At 41.8% G+C, this 26,863-nt stretch overlaps 1 protein-coding gene across 3 annotated transcripts in view; it reads right to left on the bottom strand.

Moving 5' to 3' along the window:
* The window catches only part of DPF3 (double PHD fingers 3), a 93,244-nt gene that overhangs the window by 6,713 nt on the left and 59,668 nt on the right, over window positions 1-26,863 (bottom strand). For 2 of the 3 annotated variants that reach the window (XM_050897199.1, XM_050897200.1), the window contains 2 exons: window positions 23,522-23,650; window positions 20,315-20,643 (listed from right to left, as the gene is read on the bottom strand). In XM_050897199.1, coding sequence (XP_050753156.1) covers window positions 20,447-20,643; window positions 23,522-23,650 — 326 coding nt within the window. In that variant the 3' untranslated portion in view covers window positions 20,315-20,446. Of the gene's footprint in view, window positions 1-20,314; window positions 20,644-23,521; window positions 23,651-26,863 lie in introns of those variants that run through there. The other variant, XM_050897197.1, reaches the window with a different exon arrangement.

Raw genomic sequence — 26,863 nt, 5'->3', positions numbered from 1 at the left:
GAGAATTTTAACATAAATACCCTAAAAAAAAAAAAAATCTAAAAATCTCTTCTGCTTACACTGGCTTTATAACACTAAAGACCAAAACTGACATTAAAGGGCAGGAGCAATCTGCTGCTCCCAGGCGCTCTGTGACCAGTGAAGGCCTTAGAACGGCTCATTAGTGCTTCTTCAATAATGGATTCTGCATCGCAAGATTAATTGCAGCCATGTGCTCTGTCACACCCGCCACAGACTATTTAAGTTAACAATCCAATCAATAACCTTTTTCAAACAAAGGCAGAGATTATCTTGAGGAAAAAAAATAAGCAAAGACGCCTTTTTTAAAACAAATGTGAAATTATTTATACAGAGTAAAAGGAATTTTCATCCTGTTTCCAATTCTATCTTTTATCTTCACTGTAGTGGTGGGCTTTTTAATCAATAGCATAATGAAAACCCACAGGGCTCCTGGCTATATCACATCAGAATTTATTCCATAAACTATTCAGGTCTTTAAACAACTATAAATACATATTACGGATATAATGACCTATGTCACAGGAACCCCATCCAAATAATGGAAGTTTTACATGCAAAGAAACTGCAAAATTTCCTCCTGCTAAGATTGAATAAGGATTGCTGTGACCACTGCCATCATTAGACAGAATTATTACTCTTATTCGTACAAAAGAAGGGTAAAGTAACTTGTAATTCTAATAAGGGATATGATTTTATGGTTATGATATAAAAATTTAGTCCTCATTTGTCTGTCTAAGAAGGCATGCTTACAGATATGTAGTGTCAACAACAGACAGATTAGAAAGGGCCCTTAAAAACCCAAACCATCCAAGCACAACGAAAGGCTTGGCTCTGCCAGAATCCCAGGGCTCGAGGAGCTGCAACTCTCAGAAAAAGACCAAACATTACTAAGGGATGAGGATGGGGAGCTCTTGGCATTTTCCTGGCCCTTCCCATCTTGCAACGTCAAGGCGTTACGATGCAGGGACATATGCCTGCCTGCTCAAATGGAGGTACTCATAAACAGAAGCCTTCAAAAGTGTTTGTGGGGTGAGGAACCAAGGCACCACTTGCCACAGTGCTTCTGCGATACAGGGAAGCAGGAGTATTTCGTTACAGAAAAATATAACAGCTTTCCCAGCGGCCAGGGCAGGGGTGGGTGTCAGAGGCTGCAGGTGAAGAGCTCTTGTCTCACCCCCTTCGGCACAGAGCCCTGCTGAATCCAGCTTCTTAAGAAAAACAGACAAACAAACAAAAAAGGAAGTCTCACTCCTAGGCACCATTGGGTTTTATTACTATTAGACAGAAGAGGAGGAGAGGAAATATTACCACCGTAAATTTCTACATCCTGATGGAAATGAGAAAACCTGGCTGTTTCTCCCAGTGTCCGAGGCGCTGTGTTCCAGCACCACCAATTCTGCTACAGAAGTGAGTCCAAAAGGACTTGGGGGTGACGATGAATAGGCTGGTCAGTCTGATTTGGTGAGAGACCAACTTTCCTCTAATCTAATATGCTGCAATGTGCCAGTAATTGTGGAAGAATTAACGCCTTTAATAATTGATGGAGCTCTGAAACCATTCAGCTGTAGAAGAGCTTATAGTTCCTATTATTTCATTTCCTGGCCCTATAGTCATTCTGGCCAGCATGGACAGAGCTTAAACCGAGCCCGCAGAAAGGGAAAGGGCACTCTGCTGCATTAGCACCCGGGACTGGCAGCCAGCTGCACTCCGGAGGTGGTGGTTTGCTTCTCAGTACTGCCAGTTCCAGTGGAAAAAGAGACATAAATTACAAGCAATTGCTCGAATATTCGGCACTGGTAGAAGAGAACCTGCTTTAATTGCTCACCCAAGGGACAAATAAAACCCCTGTGCAAAAGATGGTGGTTCAGTCCCAGTCACAGTTAGGCTGGTGTAATTGGAGTCAATGGGAACTGAAAGCAGGACAGTCCTGTGTTTGAAAGCAATTAATGCCAGAGATCTTGAGGCAGTTATAAAATGGTGGTGTGTGGAAGGTGGCACTTGCAGCTCACTCTCCTGCACTACCCTGCTGTTGCTTTAGCCATGCAAACACCAAAGGGCACGGGGCGGGGGGCGGGGGGAGTGGAGGGAGCTCCTACCGAAACACCCCTCATCTCAAGGCACTCCCTGGAAAATTTTGTTGCCTGAGGGAAGTCCGCCCACCAGCTCAACTCACTCCCAGCTTTGACTCTACAATGCCGCATAATTCCCTCTGAAACATTTTTAAGCATTGAGAGCATCAGCAAGGACAAAGAGCCTGGGCTACAGAGGGTACATCGAGAGCAAAGCTTGGCTCAAAGGCTGCTCACGTACATAAACAAAATGAAGGATCCATGCATACATAGACTCACATGCACCCAGAGAGATTAGCAGCAGACAAGGCAGAGTAACTCTGTCTGGCACAGGGCAGCAGGAGGAGCTGGGTGGGATTCGGAGGTGACCTCCAGAGCACACAAAGACAGAAGCCAGGAGCAAGTTATTCTGGGCATCATAATGGTTTGTCAGCCAAATCACTCTCTCCCCACACACCATCCCCTTGGTAGCAGATGCCACAAGTCTTACAGGAAAACTACCTGAGAAATGTTTTAAAACAGTTTTACTGCGATAGGTTTGTACGTGCCTTTCCCTGCATAGCCCCCTTCCCCAACATGCACAGTCCAGCCATACGTATCTTAGCAGGCAGAAATGAAAACCAGAAGTTTCAGATTTTAAAAGCCTCTAAAAACTGCCGACAATTAACTTTGGCGTATACAAATCACCCCCCTGGTGGAACACCCTGATTTGGGCTGGTGATGCTGCAGCCAGGCCCTCTGCTCTGGGCTCAGGTTTGCCAGAGGGAGGACGAGCCCTGCCAGGGTGCCTGCTGCTATGTGGGGGTCCCCCTCTGGCTAGGCACGCCTGCCCCTCCAAAACTGCCTGGGGTGGGCTGAAATCTGCACCTCCATTTCATATTGTCCGGGGGTTTGGGCTGCGGCAGATCTGGGGCAGAGTCTTGCTCCTCTGTCTTCCCCTCCAAGGCCGAGCAGCAGGGATTCAGGCACACACCTGACACACGCTGCTCAGTTCACTGCAAAGATGCTGTGATAACGCAGAAGTAAGGCAGCAAATCGGGCTCTGCACATTTGCAACCCGGGGGATCAGAAATGGCCCCCACCCTTAAAGCCAAAGGAAATGGCACATGCCCACAATGTCCCATCTCAAAACCAGCCAGCACTCTGCTCCCTACTCTTCCAGACCAGCCCTCATTAGCCACTGTTGGGCACTAGACAAAATGGCTATTTCTTGGCTAAGAAAAATAACGTGGAAGCACTCAAATAACCTCGTACTGAAGCATCAGCTTGTTAATGCACTGGTAAGTCATGCCAGCACTGTACAATTCCTGGGGGTGAATTAGGTCAGAGTGACCTCCAGAAAACCCACCAGGCTGCATCGCTGCGCGCCGCATTATGGGTAACGATCTGCTAATTGCCAGGAGGCACTTGGGCTGCTTACCAACACCAACAGGAAGGAAATCTGCCTGCAGGCACTGCACGGACTCCATATGCCAGGGACATTGCTCCTAATAACGAGAATAAACCCATTTATAGAGTGCGAACTGGCCAGGAGGACGGGCACCGAATGCTAATGCTGCCCAGCAGGTACACCTCACTGGGGTCTGCTGCGTGAGATCCCCCGAGCAATACCGCCCGCGCAATGCAGGGCAGGTTTTGCATTTGGTTGCACAGTGAAGTAGGGGTGAGGTAGATGGAGATGAAAATGTGGGAGTGGGAGGAAGACTGCTTATCCAGACAAGATGAATCACCACAACCTGGAAAGCCAACATCCCCTTTGCCCGGGGGACATTTTTGTTACCCTTCAACAAATTGCAGTGGAAAAAAACCTCCGGCACGGCTCCGACCTCGTCGCTATGCACTGCAGGCTCCTCAGCCAGGCCAGCTCACACACCACAGAGCTTTCAATCAACTGGCAGGCTCACTAAACCCTTTCAAAATGAGCAACCAAGCAAAAATACTTGGTCATAAACACTAAAAATAGGAATGGAGGATTGGGTTTTGTTTTGCTTTTTAACTTGGTGAAGCCAGTTCTTCCTAGTGCATTAAATCCACCTCCCTGGCAGCCCGTTTAGAACATCTCCTCCCCCCTGGGAGAGCCAAAATCCCCGGCTATAATGAGAGGAGTGGGGTGGTATTTAAAATGCTAGGGAAACGGCGGCCTGAATAGCCTTCCGCAATAGTGTTGTTACCTTTGTTAAATGCCCCATAAAACAAGATATCAGCTCTGCCCCTCCTCCCCTCCCTTTAACCTGAACAAGGACTCTGCTACCTGCTTGAACCCACATCTGCTGTCCAAATACCTGGTCCTTCCCTGATATTCCCGGTGTTAAACTGCCCCGCTAACACAGACAGACAGACGGCAGCATGCCTGCAGGGACGCCCAGCGCTGCCCAGCATACCCATGTTATCAAGGTCACGCTTGAAAAGACCGGCTGCAGCGTTTTCAAGCTGACCCGACAAAATGTGTCTAACCCGAGCTGGCGGCAGCAGCAGACAGGACATGTCGTTTCCCTGGGGCACTCCGACCGGGGCTTCTCCGCTGGCATTAGGTGGGAGAGCATGATGGAGGCAATGCTTCGTGATGTGGGCACCTCTTCACTAAAAATAGGCCATGTTCACCCAGTCAGTTCGGAGAGCATCAAGACAAGCCCTCTGCACCGCGGCGGTCCTCCTCAAGCACCGAGGGCTGTGGGGAGAACTTCAGAGGTGATTTCACCCACGGGCCATGAAACAGCCATAAAAGTAACTGTTGATTGAAAACGGGGTAGGCTGGGTTTATGCTGATGAATTAGGGAACAGGAAAGGGAAAAAGGAGAGAGTATTACTAATCTCTGGACAAACTTTTGTTCTAGAAACATTAAGGAATGACTCTAGGCTAATTCCCTGCCAGCACGGTTCCAGAAATTTCAAATCAAATGGCGAACTCCAGAGAAATTATTTAAATGTCATCATTTTAATATTAAATAAACTTAACTATGCAGAAGACACCATGCCATTGCATAGGCAGTGACCTCATTGCTGTTATATGAGGTATGATAACCACGTATCACCCAGGTAAAGAAATTCAGCACATGATGGGTAAATGGTTGATAACCGACGTGAACACGCTGTAAATGCAAGAGGTCTGACTTTCCCACACAAGCATAATTTACACTGTTGCTAATGTGATTGTATATTCAGACATAAGCAGAACTGCCTCACTCAACTAAACACAAACAAAACCAATTTGGAGCAAGTTACTTCAGTCCCTCGTTGATTTAAAGAAACCCTTTCAGCAGCCGAATGGGCAGTGTTCTCCGCGCACGCTCTCCATTGTTTGTAATGCAGTGCCAGAAGCTGGAAAAATCCCCTCGTCTACTGATTTTTTCCCTTCTCCGTTAGTTAAAAACCCTGTTTGGTTGGGAGTTTCTAAGTGCCAATCAAGATTTCATCAATAAGGCAGCCAGTTTTCACTTCCCTATCAAAGTCCCAGCAACATCAATATCTAGAGGGAAGTAAGAGTGATAACTGCACCCTGCAGAGCATCAGTACGCACTCGGTAGGGGGGAGTGAAATGTCTCAGTTTACTCTCTAAAAAATGCAATTTCAGGGTGATCTAAACATCTGAGTGAAGGAGTGAATTTGAATGAAGTAGTTTCAGTCAAAAGCAAGCAGGAGAGGAGAAAGGGTTAAGAGGCGGCAGAGGGAGAAACTGATTTTTCAGAAAGGGTGAGACATTTTGTGCCAGTGTTTCACAAACAAGAAGTCAGACTTTCATTTTGGAGCAGTACCTTGCTCCAAAAGTGAGCTCGATGGAATTGTTTTTAAAAGAGGGAAAAAATACTCACAAATGAAATGTTTCATTCAAGCCTGCGCACACTTGGCAGTGGGAAAGGGTCGTTTCATTGAGAAAAAGAGAATGCGTTTCGTTTCGAATCAAACCAAAATCTCTTCTCCTCACCATGGTATTTTTCAGTTGAGTTATTTGAACAGCCTTTTTGAGTAACTGTCCAACAAAATGCTGCCAGAGACACCAAAACAGTACGATTTTTTTGTTTGTTTTTCACTGGAAAACACCAGATTAAAATCCATGATCTGTTTTCCCAGATCTCACCAGACCTTCCACCCCAGATTAGCCAAGTCAAAGTGCAGGCTATTCTTTAACCTGTAACAAGTGAGTAGCTTTGTTTTAACCTACACAACCGATACTTCATAGCAGCGAAGTATCACATCAGATTAAACGAGAAATTAGCTAGTTCCATGGCAGTGAGCACAAATGTCCCTCATTAAACAGTTCACTAGTCCTGCTACTTTTCAGCACCAGACGAATCGCTTAACAGAGCCTATACAGAAGTAGAATATTATCGTATTTAATGCCAGAAAATGATCTTCCACGGTACTATGGGGATCTGTGAGTCTTCTGACCCTGCTCTTAGCTCCTGCTATGTTGGCTAGCAGGACTGTTGCTCAGTGGTTCTGTTAATGGCAAAGAGGTTGGGAAGCCTTCTCCTACAGGCTGGTCTGACCACATTCTGGGCACCCCAACTCGTCTCACCTTTAACAGCTGTTGAGGGTGTTCATCACCTGCAACGTTCACTGTTAGGTGGAATCCCATCACCCACAAAATGTTTGGCAATTCTCAATGATATCTGCACTGAGCCTAATGGGGACCAGTTCTTCTTCACATAATGCCAGACCCATAAATACGTTAACAGTCACAGAGGAATCTAATGGGTGCAGATGTCCTTAGGGAATTCTTCTCCATTTTTTTCTTTCAGATCGCTAAGTACTTGTAAAATTTCACCCGTAATGGAAGTGAGGAAGGGGTCTTGGAGAGCTAATTAATGAAGAGGCTGACCTGGCCTTGCAAGGTAAATGAAGCTCCCTAACCCACGGAAGGTCCTCTTCTCCAGGTGAAGGAATACATGGCTCTGGACCATCTGGATGTCTGAAGAGTACAACAGCAATCTACATTCAACCTAGAGAGAGTTTGTGGATAGTTAAAAGCTCTCCTAAGCCTCCAGGCTGATGGACACATTCAGAGACACAGTCAGTGTGGAAAGACCTGAGAAGAGCTGGGACCTGTTCTTTAAGAAGCCCAAGCCCAGATATCCCAGCAATGGATGAGACTTCTGAGCCAAGATCCAGCTGCAGAATCCACTACACCGTAAAACAAGTTGTTGAGCCTGAAGAAAGAGCTGGAAAGACTTTAGTGTTGTTTAACACATTTAAGCCACTCCGAGCAGAGCACTGATGTGAAGCAACTATGATTTCTACCAACAGGGGAAAATTAATTTCTCAAACAGAGGCTTAAAACCACCCCGTGTAAACTCCATCATACAAAGTGCTACGTGAACTTGAAAGCTATGTCTCACTGGCTATCTGACACTAAAATAAAACTACCCCTTTAGTGACAGCACAACTTTCAACTATTTCCCATCCAATGACTTTCTCTCACCTTGGAGAGCTGGCCTCAATACTGACTCCTGAAATCATCATATGAAGAACTTAATGGCTGTTAGCTAATGAAAGAAATCCAAATCAGTAAGCTAAGTCTTCAGCAACGCTTGACAAAACTTTCTCCAGCATTATTTAAAATCTCTAATCTGTTTCAAAAAAGAAGGCTGTATCTGAAAGTTTTGGTCACATTCATTCTCTTCCTGCAGTCCACAATGAAGCCACAGACACCAGGACACTAACAGCAAAGACTGAAGAAACATAATGAGAAGGGGCTTCAGTCCAAGCAAAAAATGACTCTTAATACCTGTACAAACCTAGAGATAAACTAGAAGGTCTTACTGAGAATTGGTTATGGAAGATGAACAGCACTGAGAAATGAAACTCCACTCCGAAAAAAAACACTCAGCGTAAGACATTGAAGGGAGGCTACGTCTGTTCCTGCTCAAGAGGTACCATCCATCAGCTGGGATCCCAAAGGAGTTACCCCTCTGCAAGCTCCCCAGAGTGGCTGCCTCTCTCAGGCAGGCAGCAGTAGTTCCAAAAGCTTCAGCCCACTGTCCAGCTTCACTGTTCAAAGCGTATTGCCTTTTCCACAGCAGTGCTGTAGTTGGTTTGTAGGCCATTCAGAGCTACCACAGCTATCTTAGACAACATTAAACAAAACTGTTTCTAATTATATCCTGGATGGCAATATTAGCCACAACACTGTGCTCCAGAAATCTGTGCTTTTTTAAAGGTAAATGCCATCCTTCTCCCATCATGGTGCACACACCATGGAATCATGAAGAATTATAGGCTGCAAGGACAAAATGTCATCAAATAACAGATGATATGGCAAAAGTTTCTAACACATACAGCAAGAGCATTTGTTGAAACAGTAAAAAATGCAGTCAGGTCTTAAAAAATATACTGGTGAAATTAAGATGCCACAGATGGATGGCTCTCATCTTAAGTCATTAAAATCAAAGATAGGACTAAACAGTGGCAAATGTCCAGCTTTGGTGCAGCAAAGGAAATACAATTTTACAATAATTTCCAAGGGACAACGGAGATCTTAAACACATCAAGCCACAGTTTGGACAAGCTCAGCCAAAGCTAAGGGGAGTAGTCACTGCTTATGTGCTCTGCTACGTATGCTTTATGTAATTGAGGTCCTACTCAGCCATCTTCAACATTAAGGATGGGACGGGGTACAGAGAAGTTGATGTCATTGCTGATGAGCATTAAAAGCTTGTTTTTAGAGAGAAAGGGTTATGGGTTTCTTTATCATCTGTAGGCTGATGGATCTGATTACAAGTAGGGCTCACAGCTCCAGGATACAAATTTAACCAGATTTTTTTTTCCTGATTCCAGGCAAAAGTTTGGAATAAATCATAAACCAGTGCAATATTCTAGTTCAGGTCAAAGCAAAGAAGCCCATGTCGTTTTCAGCCCACCCAGAGAACTTGGGACTCCAGCCCTCAGCTTTGCCAGCCTTCAGCTCAGTATCAGCCCAGGGAAACCTGGTTTTGGGGGCACCCATTAGCTGCCGTAATGCTGGCACATTTTTACTCTCGCCTCCTGCCACATCTGACTCTCACCAGCAAGAACCTTTCTCCAGACAGGAAAATAAGATACCTTCCTAGCCAGCATGCCAACATAAATCTGCTCTGGGGCTTAGGGAACAGTGGTATTTTTTTCTGTTCAGATAATTTCTGCAAAATTAAAACTTTCCTTTAGAACATTTCTATTTCCAGGCCTGTGGCTTAAAAAAAACCAAACAAACAAGTGAAAAAACAAAAGGCACAAAAATGTTCAAAGTAATAAGACTTATGCAGAGTTGTTCTCTGGAGTCTGACAGCCTGTAACAATAGCTCTGCTGTGGTGGGAAGGATCCCATTCATCTAAACAGGGTGTTGACAGACATCCATAAAGGCCAATTTCGACGTACACTTTCACTCCTGGTTACCTTAGCAGAAATGTCTAGCTCTGCTCTCTGCACCCATCACACTCGGGACAATGAAAATGACAACTGAGTTAAAATAGGAGATGACCTATTGAACAAGAAAAGTGCACTGATCCCACAAGCAGTTTCCTTCCTTCCTTTCTTCAACTTTCTTTTCTTTGATTTGTCAGCATTCAGCTTTGCCCTCGGTCCAACCTCCGTCTGGGTCTCTCTGTCCTATGCGGCACAGCAGAAAGCTCAAGAGGAGCTAGGAGAAGAACAACAAAAGCAGCAATGGCCGGGGGCTCAGGATCTGTCATCACATACCCTCCCTCCTCTCTCTGCTTTGGGGCAGGAGAAGAAGATTACTTGCCCCCCCCTGAAATCCCTATGGAAAAGTAGTTTTGTAGGCCTGCAACTCAGATTATTGTAAGAATATCTGAGAGCAAATCACAGAAAGGAACCTGGAAGTTGCTAGGAGGGGCTTTAAAACCAGCAGTCCTATCACCCAGTATGCACTCTAAAGACAGCATCATAGCTACCTTCTCAGCACAGCTCAGAAATACAGTTAGCACCTTACCCCACCTTTTCAGCTGCCTCTGGTCCCCAGTGCCCAATGGGTGAAAAGGAAGGAAAGACCTTTTTAGCTACAGAACAGCTGAGGACAACCCAGTAGGAGTCCATGAGCTGCTCTATCAGACCCCAAACAAGTTCCCAAGAGCCACAGTGACTGAGGACAGCAAAGGTAGCTGAAACTGCCTTTTGGTTTCCTCCTTCCTCCAATGAATCAGCCAAAGGCCTTGCACAGGTAAAGATAAGGTCTGAAGGCAAGCAGTGAAGTTTTCAAGTCATATTCACCTGAAGAAAGAGTGAAGAAACAAAACACTAATGGAAATTAAAATTACACATGTGAAAAATAAAACTTTATAGGGAAAGGCTATAAAAGAAGACCAAGAATAGTTAATTCTCTGCTGCAAAGACACACACTCTGTCACACACAACTGTTAAAAATGAGGCAGGTAGGAGCCCATCTGTATAATTCTGTTTAATTCTTATATTGCCTGACTGGATTCATTTCTGATGTGTTCTTTAGGACTTATTTGCCATTTAATCTGCTGGGGCGGCAGTTCACTACTCTAAAGGATCTGTATCCACATCAGATGATCTCTCAAAAACTACACCTCAGCTGCTATTTTTGCAAGCAGCTGCCAAAGTAAAAAGGGCCATCTATAGCCTCTACTGCTAGCAGAGAAATTGATGGGAAGGCAGAGGAAAAGCAACAGAGCTTCATAAAAATGACAGCAGGCCTATTAGGGAAGAGGACACACAGAGTTTCCTAAAAAGATGGCATCTAACGTGAAACAGTATTTCCTCTTTCTCTTTCCATCCTATACAACCATACTACTAATGTAATGTGTGTAAAGGGAAAGGGAGGCTTCATGCCTGCACTGTGAAATGCAGCAAAGGGAACCACAGTTTCCAGTTACTCCAGTGACTGGATTAGAAATGGCATAGGTAGGGTCAGGACTCCTTAAGGCAATGTTACTAAAACCTATATGAAAAGCTTTCATATAATTTAGCCTCCACCTCTGAATCTAAATTAACTTAATGCAACTCTATTAATCTCATGGAAAAGGTTGTTAAAATACAAACACATTTAGGAAGATCCTCTATTATCACCAAATGATAGGAAACATTCTTAAAATGAGTCCTACACAAAAGCAGTATTTTATTTCCTGCCTACCTTCACTATAGCAAGCAACAGGACCAGTTTCTGTAGTCCAATGAATGGAGAAGAGAAAGTAAAAGAGAAAAAGGAAGAGAATTCTTGGTTAACATCATGCTTCATTAAGAAATACAAAACAAAATCCAGGGACAAAAGTCATAATTTACAAAATGGAAAAGGGAAACAAAATCAATAGAGGAGGAAGTTTTATTTTAAGCTTCAAAGAAAGTGTTATAAACAATGGAGAGCTTAGAAAAGTATATGTACAAGTACATTATTCAACAATGTCTTTTTAAAAGAAGATTATTTGCCCTAAAAAAGACCTTGTGGAATTGGTTTGATAAAGTAATATTTACAGAGGAATATACAGTAGGGACATTGGAAGCAGAAATTTTATTTGGAAGGAATATTATACAAACTGAACACAGACCCTACAGTTTGCAAATCTTCATTACAGTTGTGCGTCTTGTTATACTTTGATGAAATAAAATTTGATTTCTTTTTTTCTCTAGAGGCAGTTCACCACTGCAAGTTTAGAAAGCAACAAAATGAACAAAACAAAACTGTCCTGCTAAAGAGCCCGATTAGGACATAAATTTTGTCATTTAACTTTGTGGGAGCAGGACTCAGGTCTACCAGACATCTTACATGGTTATTTTTGGCCCTATGTGTTAATCTGGGAAGGAGCAGGAGAAGGGGAAGGGAGAAGAGGACAAAATCTGCTGCTACTGACACATGGAAACCTCTCAATGAGGTGAGCTCGAGTTTTAGGTGTGCAAGAAACACGATGCAGGATCAGGCTCTCTGGCAGCTTCACCAAGTCAGGATGCATTTTTTGTAGACATAGCTTTTTTCACTCCGAAAGCCAACATAAGCCACATATTAACAAAACCACTTTTTCTATCTATACCCTGGGTCTATACCAGTAGGTACATATGGTGCCCCTGTTACAGAGGAGAAGCTAATCTCAGAGCCAAGTCCAGTACCCTTCTCCTAGAACACAAGGCTATCCTGCATCCTCACTAGACTGCATCACACATGACAGCGAACAGTCCTGCACTATCCACTGTGAGCAGATTTGGCAGTCGACAAAATCCTCCAGTGCTTGTACAAAGCAGAACTTCTTATTTCACCGAGAAGATGGCTAACAACTTAGAATTCGGGATGTGAACATCCCTCACCGCTGCCTCACAGGACAATTTAGGATTGTAGCTGCGGGAACTCACATTCTCCTCCTGTTGCTTACTGGTGACATGCGGGTGCACCTGTATGCTTTTCAAAGTCCACTACCACTTAAGAAAGGGCTGAAGTACACAAGGTTTCTACACATGGCATCATCCTTGACTCCAACAGGAAGCTCTGTGCCAAGAGCACTTGAACATTTAGATACTTCCCTTACAACCAACTCACAATCAGCTGTGGAATTACCAAAGCAAAAAATAATATTAAAATTAACAGAGTTGTTTTCCTTTTTTAAACCCCTCTTTCAGCAGAAGTATTTCACAGAGTTGCTCAAGAGCAAACCTCTTTTACTGTGCAGAAGAGACACATCAATCCTACTGGGAGAAGACAGTCCTTTGAATTGGACACAAAATCTGGTAACAAAAAAATCCAGCCACTGAGCCTGGTCTTTGCTATTTCAACAGGTTTTGTTCAGATTTGTGCCTAACACAGTACAGCAAAGTAAGTTTTAAGTATCTAACAGGATAATATTATTAAGGAGAAAGTAAACCAGAACAATCTTCACTTACCACATCCAATTTGCAAAAAACAAAGATACCCAGCACATGTATGAATGGCTTCTTTAAAGTAAGAGAGAGAGCAGAGTTGATCTTTATTTTCATTATTTAAAAAAAGTTTTTTCCTTAAAGTAAATATTGTCTTTATTTTACATTAAGTGCTTTTTAAAATTTCATGTCTTCACAAAATTGCATTTAAAATTTGAAGTAAAATGTATTTCAAACAAAAATACTGTGCAACTTCAGCACTTCTTTTCTCTCTTAAATATCGAAATAAATAAAATAGTTAAGTCTTTTTTCAGTTTGTTTGTTTTTCAGTCAGTTCTGCTGTAGATCAATTCCAGTTTGACCTGGGTTTATACACACGCTTAAAAGAAAGTGAAATCAAGACTTTAAAAAACTTCTTTGTATTGCACCAGCTTAGGGCATCCCCAGAACTTCTCTTAACAGTTGGCAGCCATCTTTCCCACAGTCCAGGCTCCTGTGCCAGATGAAACACGGGTACGGAAGGGGCAGGGCAAGGATAGGAGAAGTATCAAAGCATCCTGGCTTCTCTCGGCCTTCTTCTGAAATGTCTTGCTTGAAGGATGCTGGAGTCCATGAGGGCAGGGCTGACTGCAGAGGGAAAGGCAATACAAAGTAAAACTAAACAAACTCAGGCAACAAAAGCAAGTGTTCAGAAAAAAACAGAAGCAGCACAAACCAACCTTCCAACACTGCTTGCATTCTAGTTCTTTGAAAATATAGCTCGACAGACTCAGTTTCAACTGACTGTGGGAGCCATAAGTGAATACAAAGCAAACAAATAGGATATGAAGGAGCATATCCAAAAGAAAGGCACCGAACACTGTCAATCTTTCTTACGGTGAACATCATTAAATAACCTTCATCATTCAGCTTAGATAGCTGTCTCTTCACTGGAGGTTAAGACCTTTGCTTAGGAAATCCTGCTCTGATTACCTTGCTATATTACTAATTATTTGTACAGAGCCACAAGTGTATGCAGCGCTGCACAAAAGACATTTTTAGAAGTCTGAACGATACACATAGGGCAATGTGATAAGTTCTGGAAATAAGTGAAAGACTGCATTTTGCATTGCATTTAATCCATGAGTTGACTAAGTTACATACGGCTAAGCTCCTGAGCAGTATTAGATAGCCAATAAAATAATCTCTTTATTTCCACAAAATGTAAGTGCCTCCCCCCATGTCTTCCCCACACCTCTCATATCAGTTCTGGATGACATGAAGGTCCAAAATCTTAGGAGCTGCCAGTGACCAAAAGAATAACTCAAAGATATGAACTGACGGCATCCCCTTAACAGGGCTATCAGAACTTGAAATCACAACAGCTGGGCTTTTTTTCTAAACGTCATTACAACTTGTCTTCTCTGAAATTGGCAACTTAACACTCATGGAAATACAGACAGGGACATGAAAATAGTTCCGACTCTATTTTAGTATTCTATGGTATTTATACAGGTTGGGTTTTTTTCAACTCTGGTAGATATCTGGCAAAGAGAACAAAGGTTGGTAGGGTTTATTGTAATGGCTCAGTCAGCAAAAATTCAGCCTGGCTACATTCCTGCACTGTGAGGGTTTGTCAAAACAACCCTATGCCAGCATGAACACATGCATGTGCCTCATACTTTACATATACTCATAGCTACAAATTTTATATAAATAAGAAAAAATCACGGAGGATGAGAAATGGGTGTTTATTGGAAACATCTACATATGTTGCAGCACAAAACACACTGGGCAGATTTGCAGTTTTTATAATAAGACGACTCCCAGTGGGGTCAATACAATGTTTGCTTGAGGAATTGATTCAGTAAAACTGCTTGCCATGGGGAAGAGGCAAACTGCATGAGGAGCCAGGCTTTGAAAGCTCCATAGTTTGATGGCATTTGAATTATAATTTGAGGGCCCATCTCAAAATATCATTGCAAGAATTAACCAAAGAAAGGCAAAGCAGGCAGGAGAGAACGCAGTGGTGCCCTGGCACAGTCCGGACTCAGCAACTCTCTGGGTGCAGCTCTCATTTGCTCCATGCAGCAGCAGGCAGCAAACTGAGTCTCTGTCTTCAATCAAGAGCCTAAGCTGAGGTCTGTAAAATGGCAAACTGGAACTCAAAATGAATAACTAATGTAAAAGCTCAAAGGCAAAACAATGCGGGGAGGGGATTCTAATACATTCTGCTGAAACAAATGGCCATCTCGGAGCTTGTCTACACCATACTAGCAAGAGTATTAACAGTGAGGTTTCATTCAATAAAAGCAATAGCTAAGAAAGCCCAGTGCTAATCCTTTTGAAGCCAGTGGCAAAGTTCTCTCAGGACCTTGTTTCAGCAGCCTAGGCTCATCATTTATGACCTTACCACATATGTACAATGTTATTCCAAGCACCATTACATATACAAGAAATAAATATCTAATCCACAAAACTGGGGGGCACCCAGGTGGAGGGAAGAGATGCAAAGTGAAGCAAAATAGATTTCAGTTCCGTCCCTGTTCTGCCACATGCCTCACGGTCTCCTTTTACTTTTTAACTGTTATGCCAGAATCCCATATTTTCTTAAAATTTTCTTAATATATATTATCATGCTTAAAATTTTATACTGTTTTCATGCAAGAGCTGAGGTCTGTCCCTGCTAAAATACCAACTAATTAAGTGTCACAAAAGGGACTATGCTAAGGATCAGTGCACACTGTATGTAGCCTTTCTTCCCCCTAATCAGCTGCTCAAGCAGCACGTCACTTCCTTATTTCTCCTGCTCCCATCTGTGAATCAGAGTTTGCAGAGGATGGCTCAGGAAATTATGTGTCTTTTCTAAGATCCTTTAGTATGGAGCAGTAGAAAGGTGCCTGGGGAGATAGCTCACATGGTTAAACACAGAAAAGTCTGAATTTAGGGCCTGAAATGAAACATCCCTTTATTCACATTTCACATCGGAGCTGTCTTATTTTGGTACATGGTTTGTGTGGGAGCATATGTTTCAGGAGGATCTTTGGACAGCCTTGTGCTAAACTTCCTCTAATAAGAAGGACGTCTTTGGAGAAGGACTGCAAGAGCCAGGCTTGTGATTAGTTGAAGGACTGTGCCTTCAAAGATCTTATGAAGCTCAGAACAGCAGGTCTCATTGAACTGCTGAAATCACTGGGGAATACAGAGCATCACATTCCTTTCTGATTTTGAAGATGACTGTATCTTTTAGGTACAACCCGGAATTCACACTGAAAACTCTCTTTATGCCTTCCTAGTTTAGTTTGGGACTTATGTGTCTTTGAAGATACAATTGACATTGTGCAGTTCCCTCATTTCTGACCTGGCTATGCTAGTGTCAGGCTCCTCCTTTTTTTTTTTTCATTGCACTTGTGAAATCTCCTCCTATATATTTTCTGCCTCATTAATATTGTCATCTTCCCCTCATCCATCTGAGAGAGTCTGATGTAGCAGCCACTTTGCTTGGCTTTCATCTTTAACTTACGAGCTACCAACCTTCTTTCCCTGTTCCCAGCCTTCACTCCGCCAGTACCTGCCCTGAGAATATTTCATTTCCATATCAACACTCCATTCAATATTCACCATTAACACTACTTTACAACCTAGCTTAAACAAGTACTCTTTTACCTTCCATCTCTATGTCTTAATTTCCTCGCTATGATCAATGACTTCCTATCATCAGCACCACACTGCTCAGCCTGCTGGACTAAACTCATGTTGGTTATATCTCAGTCAAATAAGACATCTTGAGGAATCCAAGGACTACTCTGCTCTCCATAACAATGAATTTATTTTACATTCCTTCCTCTCTCAGGACTAGATTGAACCAGTGACTGTTCATATACACATTAATGGTATAAATAAGTGATGGATATTTTTCTATGCTATCTGTAATAAATGTCAGCTGGCAATTTTTATGTGCTCTGTGAGCTGTTGTGGCTTATTTCTGAGGGTACTGCGCTACCCGGTTGTCACAAAGATGGGTGGTTAGGTTGCGAAAGGATTAAGACTGTATGCATTGTTACAGTAACTGCATTTGTGAAACTAAATCAAGACTTAATGAATTATGGGCATCTCATTATTGTTTGTATTCCAAAAGAGCCCAGAATGTGTTAAGCATGGTTCACAAAAGACAATGGTAAGGACTCCACGTGGAAAAAATTATATTTAGAGTATGCCTATTCTGCAGTTGACGCAGTGAGTGGAGTTCTTCAGAAAGACGTACCTGGGTAGGTTTCAGCTAGCTAGCTCAGGTGCTGCAAGGACTATAGTCAGCACAGCAGCACGGAGCTCAGGATGGGCTGCAACAGCGTGCAAGAAGGTGGGTAAATACAGCGCTTAGTAAATGCGGAGCTCTGTGCGGCCATCCCTGCACCAGTGGCCAAGTGCAGCTGGCTGGTTCCAAGTGTGTCAAGCCTACACCTCTCAGGCGGGAAAAGGTAGACAAATGAAAACTGAGCTCTCTTCAAGTCCTTGATAATTCAAGTCTTCATTATTCCTGTGAGCCTTTCCCTGCCAAAGCATACTCTGATTGTATTTTGAATGCTGGGTAAAATTTAAACTCTTTTCTTAACCTTCTAATCTGTGTGACATGACTGCTACATGGATAGAAGAAGTAGATGCAAGATGGATGCAAGGAATCATGTTGTTTGGTTACTGTAGGTTTGGCACATTTCTAGGTACTTGCTCCCTTTCTGTTTTCCCTGTTGTTCACATGGGCATGTCACAGAGTAGCAAGAGAAAGAAAAAAAATTTTTTAAAGGGAGAGATACAATACTAATGCCACAAATGTAAGTGCAGGGACTGAAGGGCAGGAATAGCAAAAGAAATCAATTTGAACCTCATTTTTTAAAATCTAAAACATTTCAAGTTTGTGGTATTTCTTTCAGAACTGGGAACAACTCTACTTGTGGACCAGATTCTGCTCTCAGTTACATTAGCATAAATTTAGACAAAATCCACTGGACTTTACTGATATTTCTCCTTGCTTACAGTAAGGTCCATATAGAACAAGCGGCCCACAGTGCCTCACACAAGGGCTGGTTCCACCCGTTCTTGGTTGGGAAGTGTCTTCCATCTTGACTTCTGTTGCTCTTTATTTTAATGTCTGCATTACCTATATGTGTGTATGTGTCTGTGTACATACATTTCTGATATATGTTCACCTATACACACACACACACACACATATAAAAATGATACAGATATGCAAACTAAGTCCTAACTCTTTCAGGGATTTTGGAAAAGCAGATGCCTGTATGCCTGTGCCTCACTCCTGGAAACCATCTGAACTTTGAGCTTTTAGTCAATACAGAAGAGTGGCAAAATATTATAAATTTATCTTGCATTATTTCAGAGCAAAAAGGACTGGTTGTGGAAGGAATGAATATTTTTAAGAAGTACACTTCTCATTGACAGCGTTAGGTCAAAATATCATTGATTTGACACTTGATCGATTATAATACACCAGCAGGAACAGAATAGCAACAGAAAAGGATTATCAATATGGGGAAAGCTTAAACAAGGCTTTCTCCCAGCAGGTGTGCATGGCTCTGGCATGCACTGTCCTACGGTATAAACACACAGAGGTATTTTGTAACATTTCGTACCACCATTCTGAAGGCAGATTATTAATGTAATCTAGACATTAGTTAGCATGTATTCTGGATTTATGCCCATGTACCTAAAAGCAGAATCTGGCCACTGCTTATTCTATGTCTAAAGTGAACAATAAAAAAATCAGAGACTGGATCCTTTCTCTTTTTTTTTAAGGTTTACGGGGGGGGGGGGGGGGAGTTGAAAGAGCTCTCACAGACAGTATTGTGCTACCCCAGCAAAAGAAACAGGACAAACAGAATCCATTTGGATAGGCTTCATTCATGCATTAGAACAATATATATCCAAAGTCTTCATTGCGAGGTTGAGATTTTTTATTCTGGTATCAAAAACACACACCTCCAGTTTAAGGATTAGGCACTGTCCAGATAAATGTGTATTTTGCCTCTGATTTAAATGAGGTCATGATTTCACCCTGTTTGGCATTATACACATCAGTAAAAATATATCCTTAGAACCTAATCTTGCCCCCGCTCCAGGGAGATTTTTGCCTGCATTAGGACAGCAAAACGTAACCTACACACTGACTCCTTTTGAATCACTTCTGACTGTACACGAGGCTGGATCCTGCTCCCACAGAACTTCCATCAGCTTCACCAGGGGTGTGAATGTGGCGCATACTCATAACACAATTTAATCCACGGGACTTACTCCTACAACAAAGCTCAGTCAAGGGTCTGTTGAAAATCCAGGGCACAGAGATTTCACAATTGAGTGAAAGACATTTCAGCTCGGACATACCTTTCAAATCCTGCTGCATGTTTCCTCCTTTCTGGGAAAGTTGCTGGGAAGGGAGTCACTCTCTTCTCCATTGCCCTTGGAACTTTAATGAGTATTGCTTTGGTTTATTTCAAGAGAAGCTATTGAAAAGCAAACAAAGTGTCTCACAAGACACTCCAGAGAGAAAAAACTGGGCGACACAGGAAAAAATGCTGTGAATTAAAATTTAAAAATGGAAAGAAAAGTATAGGTGAGGTATTTTTCCATATAATTTCTTCCATGATTCTGCTCCTCCATCTGTTTTGTCTTTGATGTCTATGACTTGCCATTCATATTCCATCCCTATGCTTGGAAATTGCTGTCCATGAAGTGAGAGGTGAAGGAAAAGAAAAAAAAAAAGTAGAACGGAGTGAGGAAGGCATGAAGGGGTGCAGGGAGGAAGAGATCTATTGAGTGTAAAGGTGTCCAAAGGAGGGATGAAAATGTGTTCCCCAAGGTCATGGTCTTCAATGGTGCTGCTTGTATTTTCAGGCTGTTAAAGACAAGCGTAGCAGGTGTACAAGAAGAGCCAAACTCCACATGCTACAGTAAGTGCAAAATCTCGAAATGCAGAAGCCATCACATCAAGGGTTTCCTTGTCATCTGATAGAGTCCGCCCACAGTGGTTCTCTAGAAACAGTTCTATTATCAAGTAGACATCCATTGCTTTTTTGTTTTTTTATTTTTATTTTTATTTAAAAAGTAGTTTTTCTAATAATATATAGAATATATAAATAATAATAATTAAAAAAAAACTATTTGGGTTAGCTTTCTGCTCTCCAACCCATCTGTATTTTTCGTGGTTTGCCGATATATATATTAAAAGACAAGAAAATCAACTCTGCTCACTATTAAAAAAAATATTAAATCCACCTTTTACGTTTCCAGGGAGAAAGAGAAGGGGGGGAGGTGGGAGAAAAACAAATTAAAACGAAAAAAAAAACCCAGGAAAATCAAAACCTTCTGTCTCTTCAAAGTAGTTGTCAAGAGCTTTAAACGCTTGTGCTTTCAGTGTACACCCCACAGGAAAAACAACAACAAAAATAACAACAAAAAAAACCCAAAAACCCAAGGACCTAAAATTAAAAAAAGAAAAAGGTAATAATAATCCTAGTAGTAAAAAGGACAGCAAATTGCTCAGAGTTTGTGTGTCTTTTTAGTTATTTTAGCAGCCGCCCTTTTTGTCTGCAGAGGGAGAGCTGCTACCACAGCCACCTCCTCGGCTTGAGAGAGGCTCTTCTGCATCGTCCTCGTCAAAGCCATGAAAGGTCGAGGTGTCGCTTTCTGACGTGGAACCGAACAAGTCCTCCGTAGTGCGTGCTGGCGCTGCTTCGTCCCTCCTGCCTTCTCTTCCCAAATGAGCTGACATGTATGATGAATATATCAGCACATGGGTTAAGCAACAGGCATCATCATCATCATAATTTTTTTAATCATCATTATTATTAAACAATTCAGACTATCGAGCTCATAGGTGTGTGCTTGTATGTGCCCGCGCACCTCAACAACATAGCTCGGTAGAACTGCAGTAACAAAAATGAAAAAGGATCAGTTTCTCTTTCAAAGAAAAATAATCTACAAACAACACAGGTGCCCATAGCTATGGCAGCGAAAGGGTTAATCATGTTTTCCTCTCTTCAAAAGACATTAAAATATTTCCTCGTGATTACTTAGATCAATTTTAAAAGATTTTTAGACCGTATAAGTAATTAGACACTGTTAGCTCTAAGCACAATGACTGTCCTTCAGACTGGCATCAACTGTCACAAATTTACTGCTATAGAAAAGTAACCCACTACATAGCTCATCAACCTCAGGACTATTTTTTATCCCTGTCCTTCACCTGATCCTAAAGAGTCTCCTCTGTAGACAAAATGAAATACTTTTTGAGGACTAAGTGAAAGTAACCTAAACAAATGCTTTTATTCCAATTTCATGGCATCTCCTTCAAAAATAAAAAAAAACCAAAACAAATATATTCAGTTCAACAACTAAAACAACTAAGATGAGAAGTGACCTGTCTTGGGGAACACTGAAAAGTTCAAATGTGTGTGAGTCAATCCAACTTTCAATATGGAACAGGAAATTCTCCACACATGACATCAATAGCGGCAATAACAACAACAACAACAACAACAACAAAAAGAAGACTCTTGAGAAGTCAGATACTGAAATCTGTGATACTGAGGTTTATTTTCTCCCTCAATCAAACATGTTATGTGATTAACAGTTTAGCCTTCAAATTCCCTCTTCAGGAAAGGTAGAGAAAAAGATGTCTCTTGTGCCCCAGCAAAATGAAAGTGTGAGATTTTAGGGAACGGCTATTTTATTATTCAGAAACAGTAGCATGGTATTAAGTAACCAACTGTTTGGTCCCCGCTCCAGCTACAGAAATCAGCCATATAACAAGTACACTGCATTGCTTGAGACACAAAGAATTAAATCCTGTTCACAAAAAGAAAATGGATATAACAAAATAATTGGCAGATGAACCACCTTGTAGGGATGTGATTTTACTGACTTTGTGAACGGAAGAAACAATATAATTTCCATGACCTCTCTTTCAGTATAATGAAAATGTCCTCCATTATCAAAAAAGAGAAAGATGGCAGCCACCAAAGAGGTTTCATTGTTTTAGTTTAGAGATTAGTGTGTGGTTGTACCTTAATCACTTTCATCACACATCAGTCACAGCATTGCAGACCCCTATGAATGACCCAGGTGGGTCTGACTTTGTACAAGGATAGCATTTAATGGAACTGATTTTGCACAATTTAGGTTACATGCCGATCTACTTGTTCTATCACACTAAGGAATCAAGGGAATTAATGTATTTGTGTTACATTCTGATATAATCACCATAGCAATGTTTAAATAGCAAAAAAATATGGATCCGTCTCACTGTGCCGTATCAGGACAATGCTGAAATGAGTTATATTGAACTATAACAACCAAGGGGAAGGGCAATGATCTTCCAAGATGGCACCGCAGACCCCATGAGCTTCCCCCTTCAGTTTTTAAGAAGAAAACACATATACACTAAAAGGTCCATGCCCATGACTGCACAGCATTCGTAAGTATGCCCCTGGAGAAAACCAAAGGGGTTGTCATTGGTCCTCTGGTGACCAGTCAGTATCACTTCAGAATATCTTCAGAGGTCACAACAACTGCAAAAGGCAATTTGTCAGTGAGAGTCTAGTCCTGCTCCCACTGAATGTGGTAAGAGGCTTACTATGAATTTCAGCAGGAACATAAAAAGGCCATTCCCTTGGCACGAGAACACTCCACATCGCATTTCAGCCATCACGCAACAGACATCTTTCAGTGACTACAGTACAGAAGGAGCAGCAGCAATAATGAATTTCAAGGTCTCTTTGGTTTTCAGATTTTCATATGACAGTCTTATCACCACTAGTATCACCACTGTCCAGAAATATCACAACTGGAAGCTTGGACCAAAGCTGGAATATGCAGTTGTTAAAGGTCTCCCATTCCCTCTACCACTGCCACCACCTCCCACGGGAGCTATAAATAACTGCTCAGCTGGGATAAAATTTCCCCAAAAAAGAGAAGAAAGAAAAAAAAAAAAGAAAAAGAAAGGAAGAAAGGAAGGAAGAAAACAACAGTCCAGAAATAAAGACAACTCAGAATGGGAAAGACACAATTGCCGACATTTAAAAAGAGAGAAGGGAAGAAAAAGGAGAAATAAAAACCTCTTTAAACAAAATTAATGATAGTCATCTTGTAAGAGGATAATTCTTGACAGCTACCCTTATCCCTACCCTGTAATTTCCTCCTTCTTTCTTTTTTGGATGAAGAAATGCATGAAATGTGTAATCAATGGAAATGCTTGTCATGCAACTTTCATAAATCTTGTAAGTAATTTATAGTTGTAATTGCAGCATTTGAAGACAGAGACCATTCTTTAGCATTGTCATAGGATTTTCTCCTTCCATTTGAAGAACAACTAGTACATGTACCAATGTTCACAGAAGCCAATAAATACATTAAAACTTTATTATTTCATAAGACCCCATTAGCTTAAAAATGTAAATCCAGCAATGGGTTTTATGACAGAAAATTTCCCAGTCATCCTTTCCCACAAACACAGACAAGAGGTAAGACTTTGTCTTCTATCCCCTCCCAAATGCGCTGCCTTTCTTCAAAATCTTCAGAAGGAGCAAAATACGAATCACACAAATGCCTTTGTACAAGAAAGAAACAAGAAGGAGTCACCTACCAGAGCGCCCACAGTCTGAGCACGATACAAGTTCCTCAGGCCGGCCACTTTTTTTGTTCATATTGGAGCCTCCAAGGCAGAAGTCACAGTAGTTATTGGGAATGATGACCCCGTCTGGTCCTTTCTGGGCTGCAGGCGGGTTAGAAATCAGATTTACTTAAAGAGCATTCAGTTTGGACATTTTCCCTTTCTCCTTGATATGATGTTAGCTTGGTGAGTTTGCAGGCCACAGTCTTCCCAAAATATGGTCAATGAGAACAAAAAGTGAACTGTATAAATCACCTCCATTTTAAATACACCCTATGTTGCATCTATTTTACCTGAAATGCACTTCACCATTTCCTTTATAATGCCAGCCAGGCTGGTCCCTCACAAGGACCTGCTGCCAGAAATCCCTGTACAGTTCAGGGACTTCATAACACATGCAGGCATAGAAACAATCCCTAATGCAGAATCAGACCTACGCTGTCAGTAAGCCAAGCCTGTTTTTTCAGACAGCAGTCATAATCGTAAACCCACAAAATACAAATTCAGAAAGGAAGAATACATTCCCTGAAACTCAAAAACCAACAGCAGGGAGATGGGGGGATAGGTACCCTAACTGGTTTTATTTCAAGTAGCTTTTTGGGGGGATTACATCTCAAAGTGGCAGGGTGTCCTTAGTCAAGCAGTTGGTTCAAATGCCCGTGAATATAATATTCACAGGCAAAGCCAATTGTGGGTGGTTCACCCAAGGGTTAAGCTACCTGCAGCAGAGTGCATGTCCCCTGGGAGGAGCTGGGAGGGCAGCAGGTCCAGCACCCAGCACAGGTGCAGAGTCAGCCCGGGGCAGACGTCCCAGCCGGCAGAGTTAAAAACTCTTTCAGCCAAGAAAAAAGGAGGGAAATTACATTCTTATTTTCCAGCTAGGAATAGTTGGAAAGGAGCAGACTCACACTGGGTCTTAAATAGAGGAGGAGGGAGTTCCCCTAGAAAGGAGAGAAGGGCAGAGGTTTTCTGCATTCCTTTTAGTTGAGCAGAACAGCAATGTGCTTTTTTTCTTACTCACAACTGCCATTTTCCTCCTCTGCTCTCCAGAGAGGGAAAACTTGTTGTTCCTGTATGCTTTGACTAGGAACTGGGAAAGGGAGAGGGGAGTGGAGGGAATGGTTGGTCTTCGTCTTTGTTTCTCCTTTTTTAAGTTAAAAATTCCAGTGGTATACCTGGCCTAAGCCTACCCCATGAAGATTTCTACAAACTAGAAAATGAAGACCTTTAAACTGTACCATCTATATTTAATTATCTTTTTAATGCATATTTTGTAACTTGCAGATTTTTAACAGATGTTTTGACAGCCTTTATTAATGGTCTTTTTGTCCACATCCAAATTTCCCCCAAAGAACAATGACATTCTAAAGGGCTTCTGGTAGCAGTCCAAGACATACATTTAAAATTAAAATTTCGCCCGATTCAATCTGCTTTTCTGGTTTGGGTGCATATAGTTATTAATTTACTTCCAGTTGTTGATTAGCTGAACTTTTTGGAGATTGGTAACTGAAAGACTGCAGGTAAGGTGAAATTATGAAAAAAATTAAAACCCATAAGGCTGCAAATACATCAATATCTTCCTGCATGGTCACTGAGTCCCTGACAGTATTTACTAAACAATGGACTTTGCTCTGAAATGGTCCTGGTTAGCAGATACCCAGTTCTCCCAAAACCAGAGAGAAGCTCCCAGTGTTAGGTTAGCATTTTGCCTGTTCGCAGAGAGGCATTTAATATGTGCATGCAAGATAAGCAAAAAAAGAACAGGAACCAGGTGGAAGCCTAGCACACGGGCTCATTTTAAGAGCTGTAACAAAATGATCATAAAGTTGCTACTTGTACATATTTTGTGTATAAAAAGCAGATCTCCCTAGCATTTATTTTTCCCACTACAGCCCCATTCTGAAAAAGTGAAGTAATTACTTCTTTATATTGTGCTGCATCTACAGACAGGCCATGTGCAATACAAACTCAGCAAGCTCAGCATTCAGTGATTTTTTTTTTTTTGTTCCTTACTATGTTACTTCACCTTTCATCCTAGTTTCTTAAAGTGCCTTACAGATACTAAGATCCTAATATTAACCTTCAGTGAGGTCAAAAGCCTCTTTTGCCATTGACTGTAACCCAAGTGTTGCTGGGCCCTAATTAAGTCTTGTGGTGAGGAGGCCGCATTGCATTTTACAGCTGAAAGACTTAGAGGTAGAGTGATGAACTGGCTTACTCACAAACACACAACAATTCTGTGGTGAGGCCACAAATAAAAACAAGCATTCAAGGTGCCAGCCAGCGGACTTAGGGAAGAGCTCCACTTCTACCACCGCTCAGAATGGTATAATTGATTTAATACTCAGAATATACTGACTTAAATTTTTCCAGTGCAGCTTATGACCCTAAGATCCACTGACTGTCAAACTGGAAATGGGACAGGGGACCTTGTGAAAATACATATACTGATCAATTTGTCTGTGGTGCGTGGGACAGGTGGAGGGTATTTGCTGACTGCAATGAAGCTGAAGGGATTCTCCTAGATGACTGGCAAGGGAATAAGCATGTGTTTTGATCACCTCCTTTTCCTTTTCTTTTCTTCTTTTTTTCTTCCAATTTAATTTAATTTTTAATGTGAGTGCCTATGTGCTCATTTATTGCTCATCACTCATAAATATGGACCTGGCTCAGTTGAGTGCGATAGAGATAGCAGGCCTGAAAAGTCATACATAGATGAGAAGTTCCTGAAGTTACATCAATGATGTCTTAAATGATGTATCTCTAGAGCCAAAGAAGCCAGGCAATGTTATTCTCTTCAATGGTTTTTTTGTTCTAACAGGTGCAAAAACTAGAATCAAACCTGACTCAAGCTTATTTCTTGATCAGTACTGTACAGTGAATTAAGCCCCAGGCTAAATCACAGAAGGTTTGAGAATAAGGAGATTTCCAGATGATAGTAAGCAGAGTTCTTACTTTCAAAGGATTTTTTTTTTTGTGTACGTCCTTGGAGTTTTTAGTTCTATTTTACTGTAGTTCACAAATGATGAGGGAATTAAGAACCAAAACAAAGATAGCAAGATATAATGTGCAATATTCATGAGAAGGGTATCATGCACCAAAAGCCCAACCCTAATCCCACCCCTTAATCAATAAAATTACTGAAAAAAGTAAGTATGGGAATGGATTCACAAGTGAAAGCAATTAAATTACTAGGGACTAATGTGTTGCTGCTTTTCATCTGAGACATAGTAATTAACTAGGTATCCACTTTTTGCACTTGTTAATCACAAAGTAGAAGGTGCTAGCTTAAGCCAGACGATAGCTCAGCTAATG

This window comes from Gymnogyps californianus, chromosome 5, assembly GCF_018139145.2.
Source record: "Gymnogyps californianus isolate 813 chromosome 5, ASM1813914v2, whole genome shotgun sequence".
In the NCBI taxonomy this organism is placed as follows: Eukaryota; Metazoa; Chordata; class Aves; order Accipitriformes; family Cathartidae; genus Gymnogyps; species Gymnogyps californianus.
The sequence above is the reverse complement of the archived record's forward strand: the minus strand, read 5'-3'. Positions and strand labels throughout refer to the sequence as shown.